A 23,739-nucleotide genomic window follows, 5' to 3' on the forward strand; every position below is an offset into this window, starting at 1 on the left:
TCCCTACTACAGCCTGAAGCCTCCTGACCGGGTCCCAGTCTCCCTACTACAGCCTGAAGCCTCCTGACCGGGTCCCAGTCTCCCTTCTACAGCCTGAAGCCTCCTGACCGGGTCCCAGTCTCCCTACTACAGCCTGAAGCCTCCAGACCGGGTCCCAGTCTCCCTACTACAGCCTGAAGCCTCCTGACGGGGTCCCAGTCTCCCTACTACAGCCTGAAGCCTCCTGACCGGGTCCCAGTCTCCCTACTACAGCCTGAAGCCTCCTGACCGGGTCCCAGTCTCCCTACTACAGCCTGAAGCCTCCTGACCGGGTCCCAGTCTCCCTACTACAGCCTGAAGCCTCCTGACGGGGTCCCAGTCTCCCTTCTACAGCCTGAAGCCTCCGGACCGGGTCCCAGTCTCCCTACTACAGCCTGAAGCCTCCAGACCGGGTCCCAGTCTCCCTACTACAGCCTGAAGCCTCCTGACCGGGTCCCAGTCTCCCTACTACAGCCTGAAGCCTCCAGACCGGGTCCCAGTCTCCCTTCTACAGCCTGAAGCCTCCTGACCGGGTCCCAGTCTCCCTACTACAGCCTGAAGCCTCCGGACCGGGTCCCAGTCTCCCTACTACAGCCTGAAGCCTCCGGACCGGGTCCCAGTCTCCCTACTACAGCCTGAAGCCTCCTGACCGGGTCCCAGACTCCCTACTACAGCCTGAAGCCTCCGGACCGGGTCCCAGTCTCCCTTCTACAGCCTGAAGCCTCCTGACCGGGTCCCAGTCTCCCTACTACAGCCTGAAGCCTCCTGACGGGGTCCCAGTCTCCCTACTACAGCCTGAAGCCTCCTGACGGGGTCCCAGTCTCCCTACTACAGCCTGAAGCCTCCTGACGGGGTCCCAGTCTCCCAACTACAGCCTGAAGCCTCCTGACCGGGTCCCAGTCTCCCTACTACAGCCTGAAGCCTCCTGACCGGGTCCCAGTCTCCCTACTACAGCCTGAAGCCTCCAGACCGGGTCCCAGTCTCCCTACTACAGCCTGAAGCCTCCTGACGGGGTCCCAGTCTCCCTACTACAGCCTGAAGCCTCCTGACCGGGTCCCAGTCTCCCTACTACAGCCTGAAGCCTCCAGACCGGGTCCCAGTCTCCCTACTACAGCCTGAAGCCTCCGGACCGGGTCCCAGTCTCCCTACTACAGCCTGAAGCCTCCTGACCGGGTCCCAGTCTCCCTACTACAGCCTGAAGCCTCCGGACCGGGTCCCAGTCTCCCTACTACAGCCTGAAGCCTCCAGACCGGGTCCCAGTCTCCCTACTACAGCCTGAAGCCTCCGGACCGGGTCCCAGTCTCCCTACTACAGCCTGAAGCCTCCTGACCGGGTCCCAGTCTCCCTACTACAGCCTGAAGCCTCCGGACCGGGTCCCAGTCTCCCTACTACAGCCTGAAGCCTCCTGACGGGGTCCCAGTCTCCCTACTACAGCCTGAAGCCTCCGGACCGGGTCCCAGTCTCCCAACTACAGCCTGAAGCCTCCTGACGGGGTCCCAGTCTCCCTACTACAGCCTGAAGCCTCCTGACGGGGTCCCAGTCTCCCTACTACAGCCTGAAGCCTCCGGACCGGGTCCCAGTCTCCCTTCTACAGCCTGAAGCCTCCGGACCGGGTCCCAGTCTCCCTACTACAGCCTGAAGCCTCCTGACGGGGTCCCAGTCTCCCTACTACAGCCTGAAGCCTCCGGACCGGGTCCCAGTCTCCCAACTACAGCCTGAAGCCTCCTGACGGGGTCCCAGTCTCCCTACTACAGCCTGAAGCCTCCTGACGGGGTCCCAGTCTCCCTACTACAGCCTGAAGCCTCCGGACCGGGTCCCAGTCTCCCTTCTACAGCCTGAAGCCTCCTGACCGGGTCCCAGTCTCCCTACTACAGCCTGAAGCCTCCTGACCGGGTCCCAGTCTCCCTACTACAGCCTGAAGCCTCCAGACCGGGTCCCAGTCTCCCTACTACAGCCTGAAGCCTCCGGACCGGGTCCCAGTCTCCCTACTACAGCCTGAAGCCTCCTGACCGGGTCCCAGTCTCCCTACTACAGCCTGAAGCCTCCGGACCGGGTCCCAGTCTCCCTACTACAGCCTGAAGCCTCCTGACGGGGTCCCAGTCTCCCTACTACAGCCTGAAGCCTCCGGACCGGGTCCCAGTCTCCCAACTACAGCCTGAAGCCTCCTGACGGGGTCCCAGTCTCCCTACTACAGCCTGAAGCCTCCTGACGGGGTCCCAGTCTCCCTACTACAGCCTGAAGCCTCCGGACCGGGTCCCAGTCTCCCTTCTACAGCCTGAAGCCTCCGGACCGGGTCCCAGTCTCCCTACTACAGCCTGAAGCCTCCTGACCTGCCGGCTCTCAGCAGTGACTCGGGAGGGGCAGGTTAGGACAGGGTAGGGTAGCAGTGTTCTCATAGCATAGGATGACAGGGACAGTTAGGGCAGGTTAGCATTGACTTTATAGCATGGGATGACAGGGACAGGATAGCATGTCAGAGACAGTTCCCTGTTGGCTTTATTTTGTGTATCTCAGGTAAAACCGGTACCACATACCCCTCCCCCCCCCTCCGATCTGAAGGCTTCCAGGTGCAATGAAAAACCCTGTGGACGATTGACAGCATGCTGCTGGATTGGCTCTCCAGCCCAGAAACCTATGCAATATTGTTATCTTTTGTAACATTCTCAGCTGCAGGATTCCACCTCTACTACTTTGCTGTTTACATTAAGAGCTGCAAGCTTCGTGTTTGCATGCTGCAAGCCTGAACCAGTTACGTTTTAGTTTTAATGTAGTACTTTTCTCCACACAGTATCTTGTGCCAGGTGTTCAGTTTTTAATCCTCCAACTTTGCTGCTTCAAAGTTATTACGGAAGTGGAGGCGTCTACTGTGCAAACTCAAATATTTTTTGTAAGCAAGCTTATGAGTTATGTATCTTGTTAAAATTGTGCAAGGTACAAATTGATCATACGTGTCAAGGTGATAGTAACTTCTCTATAATATGGCAGGACATGTGGTGTGGAGAGTTTCGAAAGCATTTCATTTATTTATTCATTTATTGATTTGGTTTGGTTTGGGAATGGAGAATAAAAAAGAAGATCCGCACATATTATGCCAAAAAAATAGAGTTATTATCCCTAAGTGTATACATAATTTGCTATTGTGACATTGTATATAAAGGGACATCTTGAGCCTTAGGAACAGACTTATATGTTCAGGTTTCCTGTAAATATCGAAGTTGTTTTAGACACGTAATGATACCCTGTAGGGTTTGTACGATTGTGATAAAAAATAGCTTTATTTATCGCCAAACAAGATTTGCAGGTGACACTGTTGCGTGGTTCCTTTTGAAATGTGTAGTTTCGTCACAATCCAGTGTGGCTTTCACGGACCCGGATGTATGACGTGGGTCTGGAAGGAGATGTGCAAACATGTAGGAGGTGATACATTTAGTGGTACTAGTACCTCAGTAGGTATGGAGGTGGTTCTAGTACCTCATTTACTATGAATGTGGTACCTCATTAACTCAGGTGGTACCTTACTATGGATGAAAGTGGTGCCTCAGTCATTGGAACGTTGTTTATTATCTGTATGGGATATTTTTGTACAAGAATTTGGAGCGAATGTAGATCATACATTTGTAAATAAGATAGATCTAGGAGGCCTTCTTATGGGTTAATAGATTACCGTGCCAGCAATCTGACTTCGTTGTGGTGATTTATTCTTCATTGCATACCCTAGCTACTCTCATCTAGCCTTTGATGATTCATCAACTCGTGTGACGTCAAAACAGCTCATTGCCGTCTCTCAGAACACAACTCGAGCTCGTCTCGTCATTGGTGTTTTTGGGGAGAAGATATGCCGTTCCAGTAACCGGAACTCAGCTCAGGGCCCAGAAGTGGTCTCTCGTCCGTTCGCTGAGCAAACTGGTTAAACAAACAGCCGTGAATTGAATCTGTGGCGCTCGCCTTTACGGAATTTCAATTATGACAGAAATTCAAATACAACAAACTTGGTAAACATGGCACCTAAGCCGGATATCACAGGCATAAAGTAAGTCAATTGAATAATTTATCATCATATTCGCAATAACCCCAGTTGGCGTCATGTATTAATGAAGATTCTTCACATGACTTCACAGTACCCGCATCTTTGAGACTGCCATAGACAAGACTATTTCCATTTATGAAAGTGTTGATAGAAAATGACAGCCCACCATTACAGATACTATCATTCTTTCACTTGAAGAAGTTGTTTCACAACTTCTGCCGAGACTGCGGGGCTAATGCAGCTTCGTTCGTTACACACAATGAAGGAAATGGTAAGTCACTCTCTGAGCCCTGGAATGTAAGCCCCACAAGACGCGATAAACTAAATTAATCTACTGAAACTAACCTGAATGGATATAAAATTTAGATGAAAATAAAGCATGGATATAGATGCCTGGTTCGTTTCGCGAACTTTCCTACAGCGGGACTGTATAGGGGCAACCCCTACTTACGGGACAGAAGAAGGACAACACTCGGTCAGAAAGCTGATCATTAGGTGGCCAAACCACCGACTTTATTCGCATCTACCGAAGCTGTACACTGTACAGACCGTGCGCAGTTATGCTGTCGGCACTAGTCACTACTCCGTGTCTCCAGGTACATGTATAATCTATATGCTTCACATCTCAGGATTTCTCAGGGCTGCAGCTGTTTCCTTAGTTCTAAAATAACTTTTTCTCTCATTGTCCCAACGACTATTGGCCATTATCAGAAAGACGATTTTAAATGGCCTCAGAAACCATCGGGGTAGCTGGCATAGCTCATGTGTTCCTCCGGCCAGTCCTTCCGACTGTCGGCGGGCGCGTGCCCCTCATGCCCCGCCGCGGCTGCGCCTAGCTCCCCGCCTCTCTTCCCGGGACTCTGTCGCTTCCCGGGGCTCTGCCTCTTCCCGGGGCCCTGCCTCTTCCCGGGGCTCTGCCTCTTCCCGGGGCTCTGCCTCTTGTCGTCTCCAGCCGCGGGCCCGGCCTCTGCGCCCGGTAACCAGGAACGGATGAAGGGCAGCAGCACGTCGGGCTTCTCCTCCGGCAGCGGGCCGTCCGGGTAGAGCAGCCGAGGTTCCTCGGGGCTGGGTCGCAGCCAGTCCGCCCGCTTCCCGGGGTGCTGCCGCTTCCCCGGACTCTGCCGTTTCTGCTCGGCAAGGCCCAAGAGGGTCAGAAGGGCTGCGTGTGCGTCGATAGCGTCGTAGCTTTCCAGTGGTGCCCCGGGAAAAGGAAAGGTGCGTTTGCCCGGACTCTGTCGTTTACCCGGACTCTGTCGTTTACCCGGACTCTGTCGTTTGCCCGGACTCTGTCGTTTACCCGGACTCTGTCGTTTACCCGGACTCTGTCGTTTGCCCGGACTCTGGCGTTTGCCCGGACTCTGGCGTTTACCCGGACTCTGTCGTTTACCCGGACTCTGGCGTTTGTCGGTGCTGGACTGACCGTATGCCGTGGAGAACAGCGGGTCGAAGCGCAGCCCCATCGACAGGCCAGGTTCGACGTCTTCTCTTTTGCCTGGACTCTGGCGTTTGCCTGGACTCTGTCGTTTGCCCGGACTCTGGCGTTTGCCTGGACTCTGGCGTTTACCCGGACTCTGGCGTTTACCCGGACTCTGGCGTTTACCCGGACTCTGGCGTGTATCGTTGCTCTGGAGTAAGAAACTGTAAGGTTCAAACTCGGCGTCGGTGTCTGTGAAGGGCGGCGGCCTCTCGTACTGGCCCATGGCATCTGGAACAGGGGGAGGCGGATTTAGTCATGCGCAATTCTTAACGAGGTTTCTTACAGCGCTTGCGAAGAACACTTGAAACAGTTCGGCCAATTTCTCGGGCATGTAGATATTAGAATGAAACAGCGGATCGCCGCGCTAGCAAGCAGGCTGATTAATGGTGTTGAAAACCGAATCCATGTGGAGTTGAAGAGACAAAAGATTGCATGAATGGAAGGAGTTTTATAATTGAAAGCAAGGTTTGGGGAAACAATAGCCCTGATCCCTACCTTTTATTTCGGCATCATATAAAGCCAGAGCCTCCAACACGCGGGCCACGTCTTCCAACATCGCACGTTCCCAGGGGTCCACTGGTTCTAGTCCCCGTGGAGCGATCGAGTCTCGTTCCCATGGAGCCACAGCGTCTGGCCATGTGGCCAGGAGGCCAGGTTGAGCTCCTGGTGCCAGCGGGCCAGGTTCGGCTCCGTGGGCCAGCGGGCCAGGTTCCTCTCCGTGGGCCAGCGGGCCAGGTTCGGCTCCGTGGGCCAGCGGGCCAGGTTCGGCTCCGTGGGCCAGTCGGACGGCAATCAGGAGGACCAGGCTGCACAGGGCCGTCATCAGGGGCTGCAGAGGAACAGAATCAGCAACATATAAAATCTTTCTTATAGGTTTCTACTCTTTCTACTCTACTCTACTTTCCCGAGTTTAGCACTGGAATGAGAGCGCTTCGGGAAGATTGTAGGGATCACATTCTAAGATCGCATCTCCAATACTGAAGAACGGAATATAGTCAAGCAACACATCGAAGACCTCCCCACCACAGTAAAGAAGAGAAAACATGGGGTACGGCCACGTGTCGCTGTCATCAAGACTAGCGGAAACTACCATGCAAGTAACCATCCGGGGCCTCCAGCAGAAAGAAGGGCAGGCAACGGAAAGGATGGGAGGATAATATCAGAGAATAAACAGGCAGGACATCAAGTGAACCATGAAGACCAGAAAACCGAGAAGGGCTGCCAGATCTTTTGTAGTTCCCCAATGGTCAAATAGTTCAGACCATGGGACAGATGAGATGAGAACGCACACGGACCCCTGCAATGCGCGACATTTCAACCACGACATCATTTTCAGGGGTACAGTTTCATGGTTAGTCAATGTCATAAGCAGCCAAAGATAGTGGTTAAAGGAAAACAGAGTAATTCGATCGAAAATTCCGATACAATTCCTTGAAATTGGAGAACAGTTTGTTTCTAATTATGTAATTTACCAACTCAATTGAACTTTCATGATAATTTGTTATGGAAACCTTTTTTTCGAATTGTAACAGCACAATACATTGTTGTAGTTATTTCATTGTCTTGTATTGAAAAGCCTCGTGTTGAACGTGTTCAGATTGCGTAGGATGTTACTAAACAATCACGAATATTCCTGGCGACTTCAACACGGCAACGACAATGGGGACTGAGTGTTTGCCGTTTGTTGCAGTCATCACATTGAGGGGCTGGATGTCGTTCCCCAACAATGTGCCGTAAGGGGCTGGATGTCGTTCCCCAACAATGTGCCGTAAGGGGCTGTATGTCGTTGCCCTACAATGTGCCGCATACACAGTGCTTTGGGAAGAGACAAATCTCTGAGCTCACTTACTCTGAGGATTTCCAGTAACGATGCTGAAAATGGATAGAAAGAAAGTCTCTGTTCTCTAACCGCATCTTAGATAATTGCAATGTCGTTGCGCTAAAGCCACTGCAGACACCTTAATCTTCCCTGCGTACCCACCTTACAGTCCACCTTACAGTCCACCTTACAGTCCACCTTACAGTCCACCTTACAGCCTTCTTACAGCCTTCTTACCCACCTTACAGCCCACCTTACAGCCTTCTTATCCACCTTACAGCTTTCTTATCCACCTTACAGCCTTCTTACCCACCTTACAGCTTTCTTACCCACCTTACAGCCTTCTTACCCACCTTACAGCCTTCTTACCCACCTTACGCCCTTCTTACCCACCTTACAGCTTTCTTATCCACCTTACAGCCTTCTTACCCTCCTTACAGCCTTCTTACAGCCTTCTTACCCACCTTACAGCCTTCTTATCCACCTAACGCCGAACCTCCCCGCCCCGGACACTTACCTTAAGGCACATGCTCTTCGCGCTGAAGTCGTCGTCACTCCGCCAGAGCGAGTGTATAACTGAGAACCTCTTCATTTTCGCTGTTTTATACACTTACCACGGATCAAGACGTCAAAGCCAACCTTTTGGAATCATTGAAAGGTCCAGAACGACACAAACACGAAGCTCCGTTTTAAGCCTTTAATGGCCCTAACTGGATTTGAAAGGGGTAGACGTTAAGCCTGCATTAGAAGACGGTAAAGGTCAGCAACGTAGGCACGCCCGCGCGGCTTCCTGCCGCCCGCCTTTCAGCTCAATACTTACCGCTGATCTATTATTCATCGCCGCCGTAAGCTAACACGCTTGCGTCAAACTTTTGTGAAATCTCGGGTAAAAATACACAAAACAAACCTTTAAAGATTTCCTTTGATTAGATGTCTGTTAAAAATACACCAAACAAACCTTTGAAGGATTTCCTTTGATTAGATGTCAGATATCTGTTTCCTGAACGTGACAGTAACTTTTTCCGCGCTTGCGCACCGCCCCCTTCAACCGCTGTCTGCTCATGTCTCTCTCCCCCTCTCTCCCCCTTCTCTCTCTCTCTTTCGCTGACTCTCTCTCCCCCTCTCTCTATCCCTCTCTCTCTCTCTCTTTCGCCGGCTCTCTCTCGCTGGCTCTCTCGCTCTCTCACTCTATTTCAGGCGATGACAAATCTTAAACCCGAAAGTCGCCCAGTGTACTGTAATGTTTGCTAATGGATGTGATGGGAAGGTCTGTTGACGAGGAAAGTTGTGTTTCCGAGACGTCTTCTGGAGACAAGTTTGAGTACTTCAGGACTCCGTTCGTGTCAGCAACCCTTTCCTGTCAGATGTCACATTCGGTAGCCTGGGATAACAGCCTGCTCTCATTGTCGGTCCATCACATCGTTAATTTCACTGAATCTTAACACTACCGAGAACATCATCAAAGTTTATTAGCTCGTTGCTGCCCGAAGGATAATTGCAAGTGCGCGGACTTGGGAAACGCACATGTGGTGGGGACATAAGAAACATGCATGTGACAAGGACAGAGATTAACGTTATTGGAACTAGGGACTAATTCAAATAGTGATGTTGGCTATGTCTAGACAAGTTGCGTTTGCCTTCTTTTATGGACGCAGAGGAAGAAGAAAAGCCCCACATTTTCCAAGATTGTTTTTTTTTGGCTTGTAGTAACGTCACACCTTTCAGACGAGATTAGCTGCGCAAAGTTTGGAGCCTGAACCTGTCACGACCCGGACGCGTCGGATGTTCTGCAGCTCAAGACGTACGCACGTCAGGTGGGAAGGTACGTGGCCGTGGTGTCACGACGTGCGCACGTCAGGTGGGAAGGTACGTAGTGGTTCTAATGTCTGACGTGAAAGCTTTCTGTGCACGTCTGTCACGTCAGCCAACCGGAATAGACCGAACAAGTACTAACCAGAATAGCCCAGCTTAGCTAGTTCCAACCGGACTAGATTGGCTTAGTTCTAGCCGAATAGACCGGCTCTTTCCGCGTTTTTGCCGACAATGGCGGCGTTTCGAGTTTGAAGACTTTGTCTAGTCGAGCCAGCTGTCCCATCGACTGTCCATTCTCTGCACATCTCATGAGGTAACCTCAACATGCACACCTGCGTGTTAAAGTGAGACAATGGCCCACACATCTAAGCTTTCGGAGTCGGCTCGGGGCTGTGTGTGGAGCTTTCCTACTTGATAACGCTACTTGAGTGGCCTAGAGATATCCTTACACAGTTCTGAGTCGACTCCAAGTCCACTCAAAAACGCGTGTGTAAATAGGCAAGTCCACTCAAAACGCGTGTGTGAATAGGCAAGTCCACTCAAAACGCGTGTCTAAATAGGCAAGTCCACTCAAAACGCGTGTCTAAATAGGCAAGTCCACTCAAAACGCGTGTCTAAATAGGCAAGTCCACTCAAAACGCGTGTGTAGATAGGCAAGTCCACTCAAAACGCGTGTGTAAATAGGCAAGTCCACTCAAAACGCGTGTGTAGATAGGCAAGTCCACTCAAAACGCGTGTGTTAATAGGGCCAATGCTGCAATAAATCATTTCCAGTGTCAGGCTGGAGATGACCTGTCTTAAAAGTCGTACACAAATAGATGGATGTCTACATCTAAGTGTTACGACCACACCTGACCAGATGTGCGAAGAAATTGGCAATACGCAGTAGCTTGACAGTTGGCGCAACTTCTGCGTCTTCAATGTCAGAGCCCGGCTTTGTGCGCGGAGACGTGAGTCCGCGAGAGAAGCCGCATTTAGAGGCGGGGCAGCTGGAGGAGACACCCGCGTATACAGTCAGATCTCAGCGTCAAAGCTTGAACACCGACAGTCTTGTCAACAGATATCTACCCACAAAGGAGTCAAACAACGAGGCGCGTTTCCGAGAACCTTGGACGCGCTGTTTGCTGAGCTTTACCCAGAAATGTTATACGGCCTTTGAAAAGATTCTGAACCCTCCGTCAGTGTGAAGGGCATCCTTGGTAAATAGGTGAAGGCCGGTAGTCCCACAGCCTAGGGCAGTGGGTCTAGGGCTCGGTATTGGAAGGCGCAGCCCAACTCTTTCCTTCAAACACCTTTACATCCCCAACCAAAGTCAGGTATCCATTTTTACACCTGATGGAGTGAGGAAAGTTATGTTAAGTGCCTTTCCCAAGGGCACAACAGCTGTGGCATGTCAGAGGATTTGAGCCCAGGACCAGTGCTGTTCCATCTGGGCAGAATGGTCCCGCTGGCGATGAAGTCTGGGATAACCCGCCGACACAGATATGAGATGAAGAGTGCTCTCCTTAGGAACAGAGTGCGTCCCGAGCGCGTCCAGGGAACTTAATCATTAGCTGGGTGCGTGCACGATTTAAAATGTGCTTATCTTTAGCTGAGTGCGTACATGATTTAAAATGCGTAGTCAAATGAGATTGATTGGTTTGTTCCCTTGAAGCCAGGGAGGCAAAGGACCAACAGCAATCTTTAATGGGTTATAACAAAGTTCGTAGCGAGCGGCCCCAAATTTGTGTGAACGTTTATCTAAGATTAAAGCCTATTTGTTAAATCGATGACCTGATCTACAATACTAGTAATGACCACTGCTCTAATGCAGTCGGTGCACATCTGAGGAACACTTGAGTCCGTGTAAACACCTACATGAGCAGTAGGTAACCTAAACCCGTGCATATCATAAAATCAGCCGGAATTCCTCTGTTAAACACCGTTTGACAGAATAATGCAGGAGAACCAACATCAAACATCGGAGGGCGGACCGGGGCAGCATCTCGGGCTGCAGACGGATCTCTGCAAAGGGCAAGGCGTACTCTCGCGGCGCGGGGGTCTTCTCAAGAAGGCAAACATCCGAGTCACGGCTTTGGAGACGAACTTGATGCATGTGGGAAGAGCCGAAAATCCAGACGCGAAACCTTCAGTTACATCAACACGGCTGTTCCTAATCCCTGCTGCTCAGCCCACGTTGCCATGGTTACTGTCGTCTCAACGCCTCCGGACGGGGCGTTGCCATGGTTACTGTCGTCCCAACGCCACCGGACGGGGCGTCGCCATGGTTACTGTCGTCCCAACGCCACCGGAAAGGGCAGTTCGATTGTTCTGACAGTCATGAGGTTTTGGAGTCTGACGTCATAAAAGCGTAGGACGTTATGCTGACGTCATACGTCAGTGAGCGGTTGGACACTGCAAGGAGGTTATAGCGGTATTTCTGCCATCCATGAAATGGCCTCAGGGATCGTTCTTGGTACCGCATCTTTTCCGCATCATCCCGTCCTGAACTCCACACAGGAGTTGCAGGAACTCTCGTTCCGAACTTCACACAGGAGTCACAGAAGCGTTAGTTCTGAACTTCACACAGGAGTCACAGAACAGTTAGTTCTGAACCCCACAAAGGAGTAACAGAAGAGTTAGTTCCGAACCACAAACAAGAGTTATAATTCCTGTCTGAATATTCCGTATTTGCGAGCAAAAAGCGCGCGGGAGTCACAAGGGACTCATTTCGGTTGGTTGTACGAAATGACCTCGTTTTCAGCCCCAGCCGGTAATCCGGTAAACCCACGTCGTTATTAAATCAGTGGACACAAAGCAGACCAGTCGTCATCCTGGTGTCGTAGCTGTGGCACCGTTAGTGCCCTCGTCAGTGTCCTCGTCAGTAATCGGTAATGTAACATGATGTCTGGTCTCTCAGGAGTAATGGCGGGGCCGGGCTTAACACTGTACAGAGTCCAGTAGCAACAAAAGCAATCAGGATAAAACACTTTCTGGAATGGCAGGAACGAAATACTGTGGTGCTTATGATGACCGTGCCGTTAAAGGTCTGCCACTGCGCTAGCGGCTACTATGTGTTGCAAATTTAGTTCGTGTGTCTGCCACTGCACTAGCTGCTAACTTTAATTTGTGTTGCAAAGTTAGTTCGTGTGTCTGCCACTGCCCTAGCGGCTACTTTGTGTTGCAAAGTTAGTTTGTGTGTCTGCCAGTGCTCTAGCGGCTACTTTATGTTGCAAAGTTAGTTCGTGTGTCTGCCACTGCCCTAGCGGCTACTTTGTGTTGCAAAGTTAGTTTGTGTGTCTGCCAGTGCTCTAGCGGCTACTTTATGTTGCAAAGTTAGTTTGTGTGTCTGCCACTGCCCTAGCTGCTACTTTGTGTTGCAAAGTTAGCTCGTGTGTCTGCCAGTGCTCTAGCGGCTACTTTGTGTTGCAAAGTTAGTTTGTGTGTCTGCCACTGCCCTAGCTGCTACTTTATGTTGCAAAGTTAGCTCGTGTGTCTGCCAGTGCTCTAGCGGCTACTTTGTGTTGCAAAGTTAGTTCGTGTGTCTGCCACTGCCCTAGCTGCTACTTTATGTTGCAAAGTTAGCTCGTGTGTCTGCCACTGCCCTAGCTGCTACTTTATGTTGCAAAGTTAGTTTGTGTGTCTGCCACTGCCCTAGCTGCTACTTTATGTTGCAAAGTTAGTTCGTGTGTCTGCCACTGCCCTAGCTGCTACTTTATGTTGCAAAGTTAGTTTGTGTGTCTGCCACTGCCCTAGCTGCTACTTTGTGTTGCAAAGTTAGCTCGTGTGTCTGCCAGTGCTCTAGCGGCTACTTTGTGTTGCAAAGTTAGTTTGTGTGTCTGCCACTGCCCTAGCTGCTACTTTATGTTGCAAAGTTAGCTCGTGTGTCTGCCAGTGCTCTAGCGGCTACTTTGTGTTGCAAAGTTAGTTCGTGTGTCTGCCACTGCCCTAGCTGCTACTTTATGTTGCAAAGTTAGCTCGTGTGTCTGCCACTGCCCTAGCTGCTACTTTATGTTGCAAAGTTAGTTTGTGTGTCTGCCACTGCCCTAGCTGCTACTTTATGTTGCAAAGTTAGTTCGTGTGTCTGCCACTGCCCTAGCTGCTACTTTATGTTGCAAAGTTAGTTTGTGTGTCTGCCACTGCCCTAGCTGCTACTTTGTGTTGCAAAGTTAGCTCGTGTGTCTGCCAGTGCTCTAGCGGCTACTTTGTGTTGCAAAGTTAGTTTGTGTGTCTGCCACTGCCCTAGCTGCTACTTTATGTTGCAAAGTTAGCTCGTGTGTCTGCCAGTGCTCTAGCGGCTACTTTGTGTTGCAAAGTTAGTTCGTGTGTCTGCCACTGCCCTAGCTGCTACTTTATGTTGCAAAGTTAGCTCGTGTGTCTGCCACTGCCCTAGCTGCTACTTTATGTTGCAAAGTTAGCTCGTGTGTCTGCCACTGCCCTAGCTGCTACTTTATGTTGCAAAGTTAGCTCGTGTGTCTGCCACTGCCCTAGCTGCTACTTTATGTTGCAAAGTTAGCTCGTGTGTCTGCCACTGCCCTAGCTGCTACTTTATGTTGCAAAGTTAGCTCGTGTGTCTGCCAGTGCTCTAGCGGCTACTTTGTGTTGCAAAGTTAGTTCGTGTGTCTGCCACTGCCCTAGCTGCTACTTTATGTTGCAAAGTTAGCTCGTGTGTCTGCCACTGCGCTAGCGGCTACTTTGTGTTGCAAAGTTAGTTCGTGTGTCTGCCACTGCCCTAGCTGCTACTTTATGTTGCAAAGTTAGCTCGTGTGTCTGCCACTGCTCTAGCGGCTACTTTGTGTTGCAAAGTTAGTTCGTGTGTCTGCCACTGCCCTAGCTGCTACTTTATGTTGCAAAGTTAGCTCGTGTGTCTGCCACTGCCCTAGCTGCTACTTTATGTTGCAAAGTTAGCTCGTGTGTCTGCCACTGCCCTAGCTGCTACTTTATGTTGCAAAGTTAGCTCGTGTGTCTGCCACTGCTCTAGCGGCTACTTTATGTTGCAAAGTTAGTTCGTGTGTCTGCCACTGCCCTAGCTGCTACTTTATGTTGCAAAGTTAGCTCGTGTGTCTGCCACTGCCCTAGCTGCTACTTTATGTTGCAAAGTTAGCTCGTGTGTCTGCCACTGCGCTAGCGGCTACTTTGTGTTGCAAAGTTAGTTCGTGTGTCTGCCACTGCCCTAGCTGCTACTTTATGTTGCAAAGTTAGCTCGTGTGTCTGCCACTGCTCTAGCGGCTACTTTGTGTTGCAAAGTTAGTTCGTGTGTCTGCCACTGCCCTAGCTGCTACTTTATGTTGCAAAGTTAGCTCGTGTGTCTGCCACTGCCCTAGCTGCTACTTTATGTTGCAAAGTTAGCTCGTGTGTCTGCCACTGCGCTAGCGGCTACTATGTGTTGCAAAGTTAGTTCGTGTGTCTGCCACTGCTCTAGCGGCTACTTTGTGTTGCAAAGTTAGTTCGTGTGTCTGCCACTGCCCTACCGGCTACTATGTGTTGCAAAGTTAGTTCGTGTGTCTGCAAGTGCTCTAGCGGCTACTTTGTGTTGCAAAGTTAGTTCGTGTGCCCATCACTGCACTAGCTGCTACTTTGTCACGGCTCTAAGTCAGTTCGTGACAGGTCGCTCTCCCCGATGATTATCTGCGGACATGAATATCCATGTTCCGACCCCGCCGGACAGCTGATTGCCCTCGGACATCGGGATGCGGCACCCGGGAAGCGCGCGGCATCATGGGGGATCAGATGCATCATGGGGGATCATTCGCCAATGTGTCACTGGGAACGGTTTCATTGAGGCGTAGCCTGACGCAGGCGTCATGGAGCGCTGGTTTTATTTTTTCGGGTATGAAACAAGCGAAGGCAATTTGCTTCTAATAGTGCATCATTAGTGCAGGGTAGTTGCCTATATCACACTGCAACCTGGATATTGCCACGATAAACATGCCATGTGCTTTCCTAACGCTGATGGCCGATGCTCTGATATATGTTACGTACGTACGCTACACGAAAATCGACATTCACCATTGGTGAAAAAATCATTCAGTTTGGCAGACACACCTTATAGTTACCACCATTGAGTATGCCTTTAACCAACCAGGCGGCCGGCGAAATACAGGCACATGGTTCTTATGTTACAGCATACCTGCCGACTGTCGTGCTTTAACTCTGGCCGAGTGACGTTCGTCGCATGTTAAGAGAGAAAGTCTCGAGAATGTTCAGCTAACCTTCCATTGGCCGTGATGCCTGACGGAGAAGACAATGGCTTGCCTATGTACGGTATCTGCAGCTTCATTGTACCGTGGAGATTCTCCTAGCTCGTTTTAACAAGCTTAAGTTAAGTACGATTAAGTACCAAATCCGAAGCCAACACGACCTATGCAACAAAGTTGCGGGAGGATCTAAGGTCTAAGGAAAGGGTATGTACAATGAACAGTGGGCCACGGCCTAGCGCTCTGTCCTTGGGATTACAACCCTTTCCAGTAGCGCGCATGTCGGTAAGCAACAACATCCTGTATTCGACCTGCCAACCTCTTGGTCCATAGGCAGGGTCGCCAACCACTGGACTATGCATACTTCTCGTATCACGTCGCCTTGCGATTTTTCTGTCGTTGTACTTTTAAGCAGGCTGTGACAGAATTAACGCCGACAAGGGTCTAAGACAGCCTTTTCTGTTACATGCACGACTATCCCAAAGAGCGCCCTACCGAATTCACCAAGGCCCGTCGGCATATGCTGTTACATACCTCTGTGTGTTTGTGTTTGTTTGTGTGTGCGCGCGCGCGTGTGTGTGTGTGTGTGGGTGTGTATGTGAGAGAGAGAGAGAGAGAACGGGTGTACGGATTATGTGTATATATACGTATATAGATGATATGGCTAAGATACCACACCCCAATACTAATACTACAGAAATGTTGGAACACGCTGGGTAAGTGGTAACTGCTCACCTGTAGGACGTTCCTAGGCGATTTTCCCGGCAGTCCGGATCTTCCTCTGACGGATCTTCTCTGGTCTCGGAACGCAGCGAGTTTTTTACAGGTGGTTTGTCGTCTCTGCACCACTAACGGCGTGTGTCTGTGCCGCCTGTGTTCGGGCGTGTGTCTGTGCCGCCTGTGTTCGGGCGCTACTGGTGTATCCGTGCGGTGCTGGTGTATCCGTGCGGTGCTGGTGTCCTGAAGTAAAGGCGCGCAGCGGAGCCTCTATTAGCGCCCGCGGCTCACGTCACTCGCCGCGCGGGGACGCGGCACCGGTAATTGGGCCCGCGCTCCCCCGCAGACCGTGATGAGAATTAATGTCGCAAACAATCAAAATCTGCCTTCGATTTCATTTTCATGCGCTCGTTTGCACGGCGAAGCGTCCACGGAAGGTCACGCATGTGGTCAGCAGAATGATGGTCATTTGAGTACTGATCGAGGTCGACTGCACAAAGTAGGGTGTCAGGAATTTAACCCCACAGAGGTGTGAGGGGGCTGGGGGGAGGATGTCGGGGGGGGGGGGGGTTTAGGAGAGGGGGGATCTGCATAGAGATGGAGTGAGAGATGCGGGGATTCTGCAGATTCTGCCATGAAACTGTTTGGCAGCCAGCCTATCCGGCGGCTCCAGATCCATGGAACAGTCTAAAATCCAGGCTATCCGACTGGCAGAACCATTGAACAGTCTGGCGCCCAGGCTATCCGACTAGCAGGACGTCCGCCCTGAATTGGATCCCGTCCATTTCGGCATCAGTCAATGCCTGCTCCAAGTTCAACCAGTAAACTTTGGAACAAAGCGGCGGACACTGACGGACGTCGCCATGACCGTCCTGCCCGGGGCATTGTGACGGGATTGATTAATCCGCGCCCGGAGTATCATAACGGCGGGATTGATCGGGGTGTACCTTAATCCGTGCCCCGAGTATCATGGCGCGATTGATCGGAGTTTAACTTAATTTCGGCCCGTATTGAACGCCGGACGACCCTAACCAGCCACAGATTAATCACAGAACCGCCGGAAGGCCCCAAACACCTCTCGGGGATCATTCATCATTGAACGGCCGATAGGAGTTGTCATTGTGCCGTTAGACAGGCGCAACAACCACGGCACAGAATCATGCCGCCGTTAGACAGGCGCAACTACAGAATCATGCATGCCGCCGTTAGACAGGCGCAACAGCCACGGCACAGAATCATGCCGCCGTTAGACAGGCGCAGCTACAGAATCATGCCGCCGTTAGACAGGCGCAACTACAGAATCATGCCGCCGTTAGACGGGCGCAACAACCACAGAATCATGCCGCCGTTAGACGGGCGCAACAACCACAGAATCATGCCGCCGTTAGACAGGCGCAACTACATAATCATGCCGCCGTTAGACAGGCGCAACAACTACAGAATCATGCCGCCGTAAGACAGGCGCAACAACCACGGCACATAATCATGCCGCCGTTAAACAGGCGCAACTACAGAATCATGCCGCCGTTAGACAGGCGCAACTACAGAATCATGCCGCCGTTAGACAGGCGCAACAACCACAGAATCATGCCGCCGTTAGACAGGCGCAACAACCACGGCACATAATCATGCCGCCGTTAAACAGGCGCAGCTACAGAATCACGCCGCCGTTAGACAGGCGCAACTACAGAATCATGCCGCCGTTAGACAGGCGCAACTACATAATCATGCCGCCGTTAAACAGGCGCAACTACAGAATCATGCCGCCGTTAGACAGGCGCAACTACAGAATCATGCCGCCGTTAAACAGGCGCAACTACAGAATCATGCCGCTGTTAGACAGGCGCAACTACAGAATCACGCCGCCGTTAGACAGGCGCAACTACAGAATCATGCCGCCGTTAGACAGGCGCAACAACCACAGAATCATGCCGCCGTTAGACGGGCGCAACAACCACGGCACATAATCATGCCGCCGTTAAACAGGCGCAGCTACAGAATCACGCCGCCGTTAGACAGGCGCAACTACAGAATCATGCCGCCGTTAGACAGGCGCAACTACATAATCATGCCGCCGTTAAACAGGCGCAACTACAGAATCATGCCGCCGTTAGACAGGCGCAACTACAGAATCATGCCGCCGTTAGACAGGCGCAACTACAGAATCATGCCGCCGTGAGACAGGCGCAACCACAGAATCATGCCGCCGTTAAACAGGCGCAACTACAGAATCATGCCGCCGTTAGACAGGCGCAACTACAGAATCATGCCGCCGTTAGACAGGCGCAACTACAGAATCATGCCGCCGTTAGACAGGCGCAACTACAGAATCATGCCGCCGTTAGACAGGCGCAACTACATAATCATGCCGCCGTTAAACAGGCGCAACTACAGAATCATGCCGCCGTTAAACAGGCGCAACTACAGAATCATGCCGCCGTTAAACAGGCGCAACTACTCCTCTCCAGGCAGATCTATCGGTGGCAAAGGGCAAAAAGGAGTATTTCAGTTGGGGGCCAATAAAACCGTTTTTGCCCTCTGGATACTGTCTTTGCCGCCGGGAGATCTGCTTGGGGATTAGCAGCAACCACAGGACCACCGGAGATCTCGTACCTCCGCGTAGTAATGAAGACCTTTATTGCACACACATACCCACTGGGTTCAGTGCAGATCACAACAGAAGAACGCACAGTGTGCAAACACATTATATACAATGATAAGCTAGCGCTAGTCTAATGATTACGTGAATTCGGCCTCTTCTCAATTCTTAATAATGGTGTAAATATGAATTACTTAACGCCACAGCCCTTGCCTTTTCATGCGCTATAAAAGTTGATACTAGACTAGTCCCGACTCCCGATCCATCCGGGTGTCTCAATTTCAGGTCATTTACGGTTGTTTTAGATCAGCACAAAGTCATCGTGGCCATAAAAAGATCGGCGCGAGGTCATTGGGCGCTCACTGGTCGACCGTCTGTTCATTGTTTAAAGCCCCGGTTATGCTCCGGTCCCATTTCCAATCCGGGGCCCGACCGGGCTGTTTGCGAAAACGAGAAATGAAAAAATGCATATCAAGAAATTATAAGCAATATATGGTTAGGAGTAAGTTTTTTTAATGTTTTGTATCTTTTGTTGTCTTTTATATCATATTGTTCGTCCCCATAAGCTACCCGGCCGGGCCCCGGATTGGAAATGGGATCATTACATAGAGGCCATGACCGGCTTTGTGTAATGCTAGGGTCACATTTTCCAGCCGGGGCCCGGCCGGGCTATTTGCGGAAACGAAAAATCAAATTGTATATCAATAGATATGTGACTCAAGCATAACCGGGGCTTTATTGGTCGCTCGAAGATGTCCTGCCTGTGAACACATCTCACAGACCTTATAACAACTGTCCTCATAGCCTGGATGCCAATCCCCGATCTCTATGATCATATCTATTGTGTGTGTGTCTAACTCTGGAGGCTGATGTAGAATTTCCTCGGGGGCATGTTGGCCCTGCAGCCGAGGAGTTGACCTGGGTAGGCCCGGGGAACATTCTGGCATCCAGTCTTCTGTCCTCATGATCATCGCGTCGTTTCTGTCTGCACCTTTTCCGTTCTTTCGTTCTCGGACGGTCCCCGCGAGGGTAGCAGGGATTACAGGTTATCAGGCTGCACGGGCCGATATAATCATGGTGATAATCGAACTGCTACAGTTTCGTGACTGTCGGCAAGACAGATGGATACAGCTGGGTGTGACGTCACGTTATGACGCAGGCGGGTCTGTGTGATGCCACTCACGGTGGAGCGGATTACTCTAAGAAAACTTTTGATACGAGAGCGCAGCTAAAAGAAGAGGTTGCGGCACTGTGTTTGTACAGTTTTTAAGTGCGATTAGACATGAACGCATTTCTTCCAAAGTCCAAAACCTGTCATATTCAACTATTGAAGTTAGCGTGTCCCCTAAGTCCTTGTGTCCCCATGACGCGGGTTATCTGTGCGGTGCGGAGGAGGCGGTTATTCGAGGCCCGCCGGTGACGTCAGCAGCGGTGGTGCACGGAACTGGACCCGGTGACGTCAGCAGCGGTGGTGCGCGGAACTGGACCCGACTAGTGATGTCAGCAGCGGTGGTGCGCGGAAACTGGACCCGGTGACGTCAGCAGCGGTGGTGCGCGGAACTGGGCCCGGTGACGTCAGCAGCGGTGGTGCGCGGAACTGGGCCCGGTGACGTCAGCAGCGGTGGTGCGCGGAACTGGACCCGACTAGTGATGTCAGCAGCGGTGGTGCACGGAAACTGGACCCGGTGACGTCAGCAGCGGTGGTGCACGGAACTGGACCCGGTGACGTCGGCAGCGGTGGTGCGCGGAACTGGGCCCGACTAGTGACGCCAGCAGTGGAAGTCTTAGTTGGAATGTTAAAAATCTTCAAAACTTTTTCCAGGCTGCAGGTTTGTTTGAGCTCACATTTCTCACAATCTGCTGCGAAATGACATAACACCAGTCAGTTTAAATCGGGAAATACAGTTTCCGGATTCGAAGGCAGCTAGAACCTCCCTGACTGAAATCCCTAGTTTTCAACTTTTTTTTCCCTGGATGTACAGGAATCTTTTACATACCATTTCAAAGATTATGTTGTCTTCATTATTAGGTTGTTTTTTTATTGCCATAGTGTATAAACTTATCGATATATTTGAAGTTAAAAATTGCTTAGACCGCAGTATAGAAAGAGTTTCCCCAGGCTTATGAAGTTTCCCCCCAGACTTGGTGAGTTAGACCGCGGGGCTGACAGACCAGCCTGCATGTAGACTGCATTTCATACAACACCATGAAAGTGACTGAATTAATCAGAAATCACACCGGGCCAGCCTGTGTAATTAGCACATACATGATAAATTCTATGAAAAGTCTAAGCAAGGGGGATAGGCCGCGGTCCTGAACAGAACCCCACATACTAAAATAAACGTAGAACGGGCTGATAGTTAGGTCCACAGAACTGAACACAGCTGAGCCACTTTCCAGTAGTTGTGCATTATTTTTTGCTCTACAGAAAACTGAGATTATACTACCTTGGACTGATTTCAGAAAGAGCATATTATCCAGCTATTAAAGTTGAAGACCTACATTGATACATTGTAGGTAAACAAGAATCATGTGGGATTTTAGGCTTTGGGAAGTAGGACAAATCACACCATCTCTTATAGAATATGCCAACTGCTTTATTTGGCAGAGTCTGACCTGCAGCCATGGCCAGGCATGACTATTGTCAACTGTGGAAAAATATGTCTTAGAATGTTTGATAAGTTAACTGTTGACAAATGTGTTAATCAAACTTGCAATGTAACAAATTGATTTTATACTGATTCACAAATTCACACACTCAGGTGGAAAATCACTTTATGTGCCTTCCTTGTTGCAAGAAAGAGGGGAAGTAAAATACCTCTTGGGTAGGATGTAACTATAAAGTAAAAGCAAGGAGGACCTATATAAAACTTCCTTGGTAAAAGCTAAAAATACTGATTTTTTTTTTTTTTAGATTGACAGTTCAGCTTAGCTGTCCATCATTTAGGCACGTACATCTAAGTTTGATGGGAGCACTGTACACATAAGAAAACATCTCCAGACAGTATTAGCTAATTTTAAAGTAAATGCCAGTGCTCTAGGAAGGAAGGAATTCTGAGGAAGTTAAATCAAGCACAGGGAGGGATGCGTGAGAATTTATTGTTCTTTCAGGGATGTCTGTATTGGCTGTGAATATCCCAATTAATGTCAAGGTGTGAATTACACTGATTTGCATAGAGCCAAAAGACAATTGGTACATTGAATTTCTCGGCTACCATGGATCAAGACTGGGTATTGAAAAAGCAGAGGTTTTGGTCGGGAGGCTAGGAGCTGTGTCCACGATTTTCAACATTTCCCTCGAGGGAATGTGTGCTACCCAGTCGTAATGGGGAAGCAAGGTGCATTAGTACATCATTACTTCTGTATAGAAATATAATATTATTTATCTTTGCTGGAAGGGAGCTGATCTGTATGGAGACTGACCCTTGGTATATAGTACATGTATGTCAAACCAAGGAGGTTAATAAAACCTGGTTTAAAATTTGGCCAAACAAACTTTAGGGAATGAAAAAAAATACAATATGGCCTGAGGACTCAGTAAAGGCTTCAACAAACCCCGTCACAGTCACACCAAAGAATGATGAACTGTCTTAGTGTATGTAAGATCACCTCAACTCAAGAGGCAGCTTGGAACAAGCGGGCTTGAGGCTATTTTAATCTGGCTTGGAGCGTTCATGTTCACAAATTAACAACTACAAAATCTCACAATAAATGATAGTTTAAAAGAATGATAGATAAAATGATAAAAAAATTTTTTTAACTGATCAAAAAATAATAAAATGAAAAAAGATCAAAAAAATTATAAATGTCATGTTCACAAATTAACAACTAAAAAATCTCCCAATAAATGGAGCCAAGTGCCACTGGTTGGTCTGACCTGGTAGTCGTGCTGTAAACATAGGGTCTAGGCTAACAAACTCCTTGGTTAAGACAACAGACAATTGACATGAATGGCTTCACAAAAAAAGCAAATGCCGTCTTCAACCAAGGACATTATTCTGAATAATGCCCTTACTTCAACTAAACAACAATTGGGTATAGACAAATAACAACACAGGCATAAGCCAGCTTTGTGAAGTGAGAGGTTGGCTGGCTGGCCAGTATTATGCAAAGTACATTTCTGGTTCCGAGATCACCAAGGCCTGACACCAATTTAATTTCTTGGTTAACAGATTTTTATTTTCCAAAAAAAAAGTTAACCAAGAAATTAAATTGGTGTGACCCAATCTAAGGCACGAAAATAAGATAGTCCTTCAGACCAAGGAGGTTTAAAATCATCTTGTTCAGACACTAGTGAGCTGTAGGGATGATATGGGATGCACTTGAACTAATTTGGTTGGGGGTAGGGCAGACAAATCAATCTTTAAATTTGTCTTCCATTGTTTTCAAATAATTTTTTTTTAGTTCACATAGAAATGTTGCCTGGATTCATCTGAAGTTGAATACAACCTACTAGGGTTACCCAACATCTGGTTTACCCATTTGGATACATTATCTATCCCAGAAGTGAATTTTCAAGTTTCTGTACTTTGATATCATACCTCAGCTTACACCAAGGACAATATATAATGTCCTTGCTTACATCAAGGAGGTTTAGACCTCCTTGCTTTAAATACACACTGACTTATACGTATAGTAATACCAAGACCTGAGGGCCAAGGCTAACATGATCTTCAATCAAGCAGTTGTGGGGTAGAAGATTGTTATTTCTGTATTCTGATCAGCCAGGATTTCCAGGCTCCCATCCCATGACCCAAGGCAAGGCCAACATTTAGCTCAAGATCTCTTGGTAAAAAGGCCTCTTTGACACACACAGTATACTCCCTGTGTGATAATTACTTCTGAATCAACTTGATAATATGACAGCATCACTGCTTGTCCAGGACAATAGCTGAGCTAGTTTGAAGCCGCATAACAAAGAAGCGAATAATTACTTGAATTTCCTGAACGAGGGTATATGAGCTCTCCCCCTAACCTTGCCCTAACTGCCTATTAAAGGTCCATATTGTAGGATTTGGAACCAAAATATTACCTAGAACCAACAAGGCTAGAACAAACTCTAGGTCTAGCTAGCCTGATGTTTCGATTCATATG

General features: G+C 49.6%; 1 protein-coding gene across 2 annotated transcripts; it reads right to left on the reverse strand.

The window, feature by feature from the left end:
• Nucleotides 1-4,524: 4,524 nt before the first annotated feature.
• On the reverse strand, nt 4,525-16,587 carry LOC136434299 (basic salivary proline-rich protein 3-like). Of its 2 annotated transcripts, none has more exons than XM_066427022.1 (3): nt 16,065-16,587; nt 6,018-6,351; nt 4,525-5,750 (listed from the first exon to the last, which is right to left on the reverse strand). In XM_066427022.1, the coding sequence occupies exons 2-3, from the start codon at nt 6,343-6,345 to the stop codon at nt 4,777-4,779; spliced, it is 1,302 nt and encodes a 433-aa protein (XP_066283119.1). In that variant the 5' UTR covers nt 6,346-6,351; nt 16,065-16,587; the 3' UTR covers nt 4,525-4,776. The 2 variants fall into 2 exon arrangements, with proteins under 2 accessions (XP_066283119.1, XP_066283118.1); XM_066427021.1 differs by lacking the exon at nt 16,065-16,587 and adding an exon at nt 7,859-10,513.
• Nucleotides 16,588-23,739: the final 7,152 nt, after the last annotated feature.

Source organism: Branchiostoma lanceolatum, chromosome 5, assembly GCF_035083965.1.
Source record: "Branchiostoma lanceolatum isolate klBraLanc5 chromosome 5, klBraLanc5.hap2, whole genome shotgun sequence".
NCBI classification, from domain to species: Eukaryota; Metazoa; Chordata; class Leptocardii; order Amphioxiformes; family Branchiostomatidae; genus Branchiostoma; species Branchiostoma lanceolatum.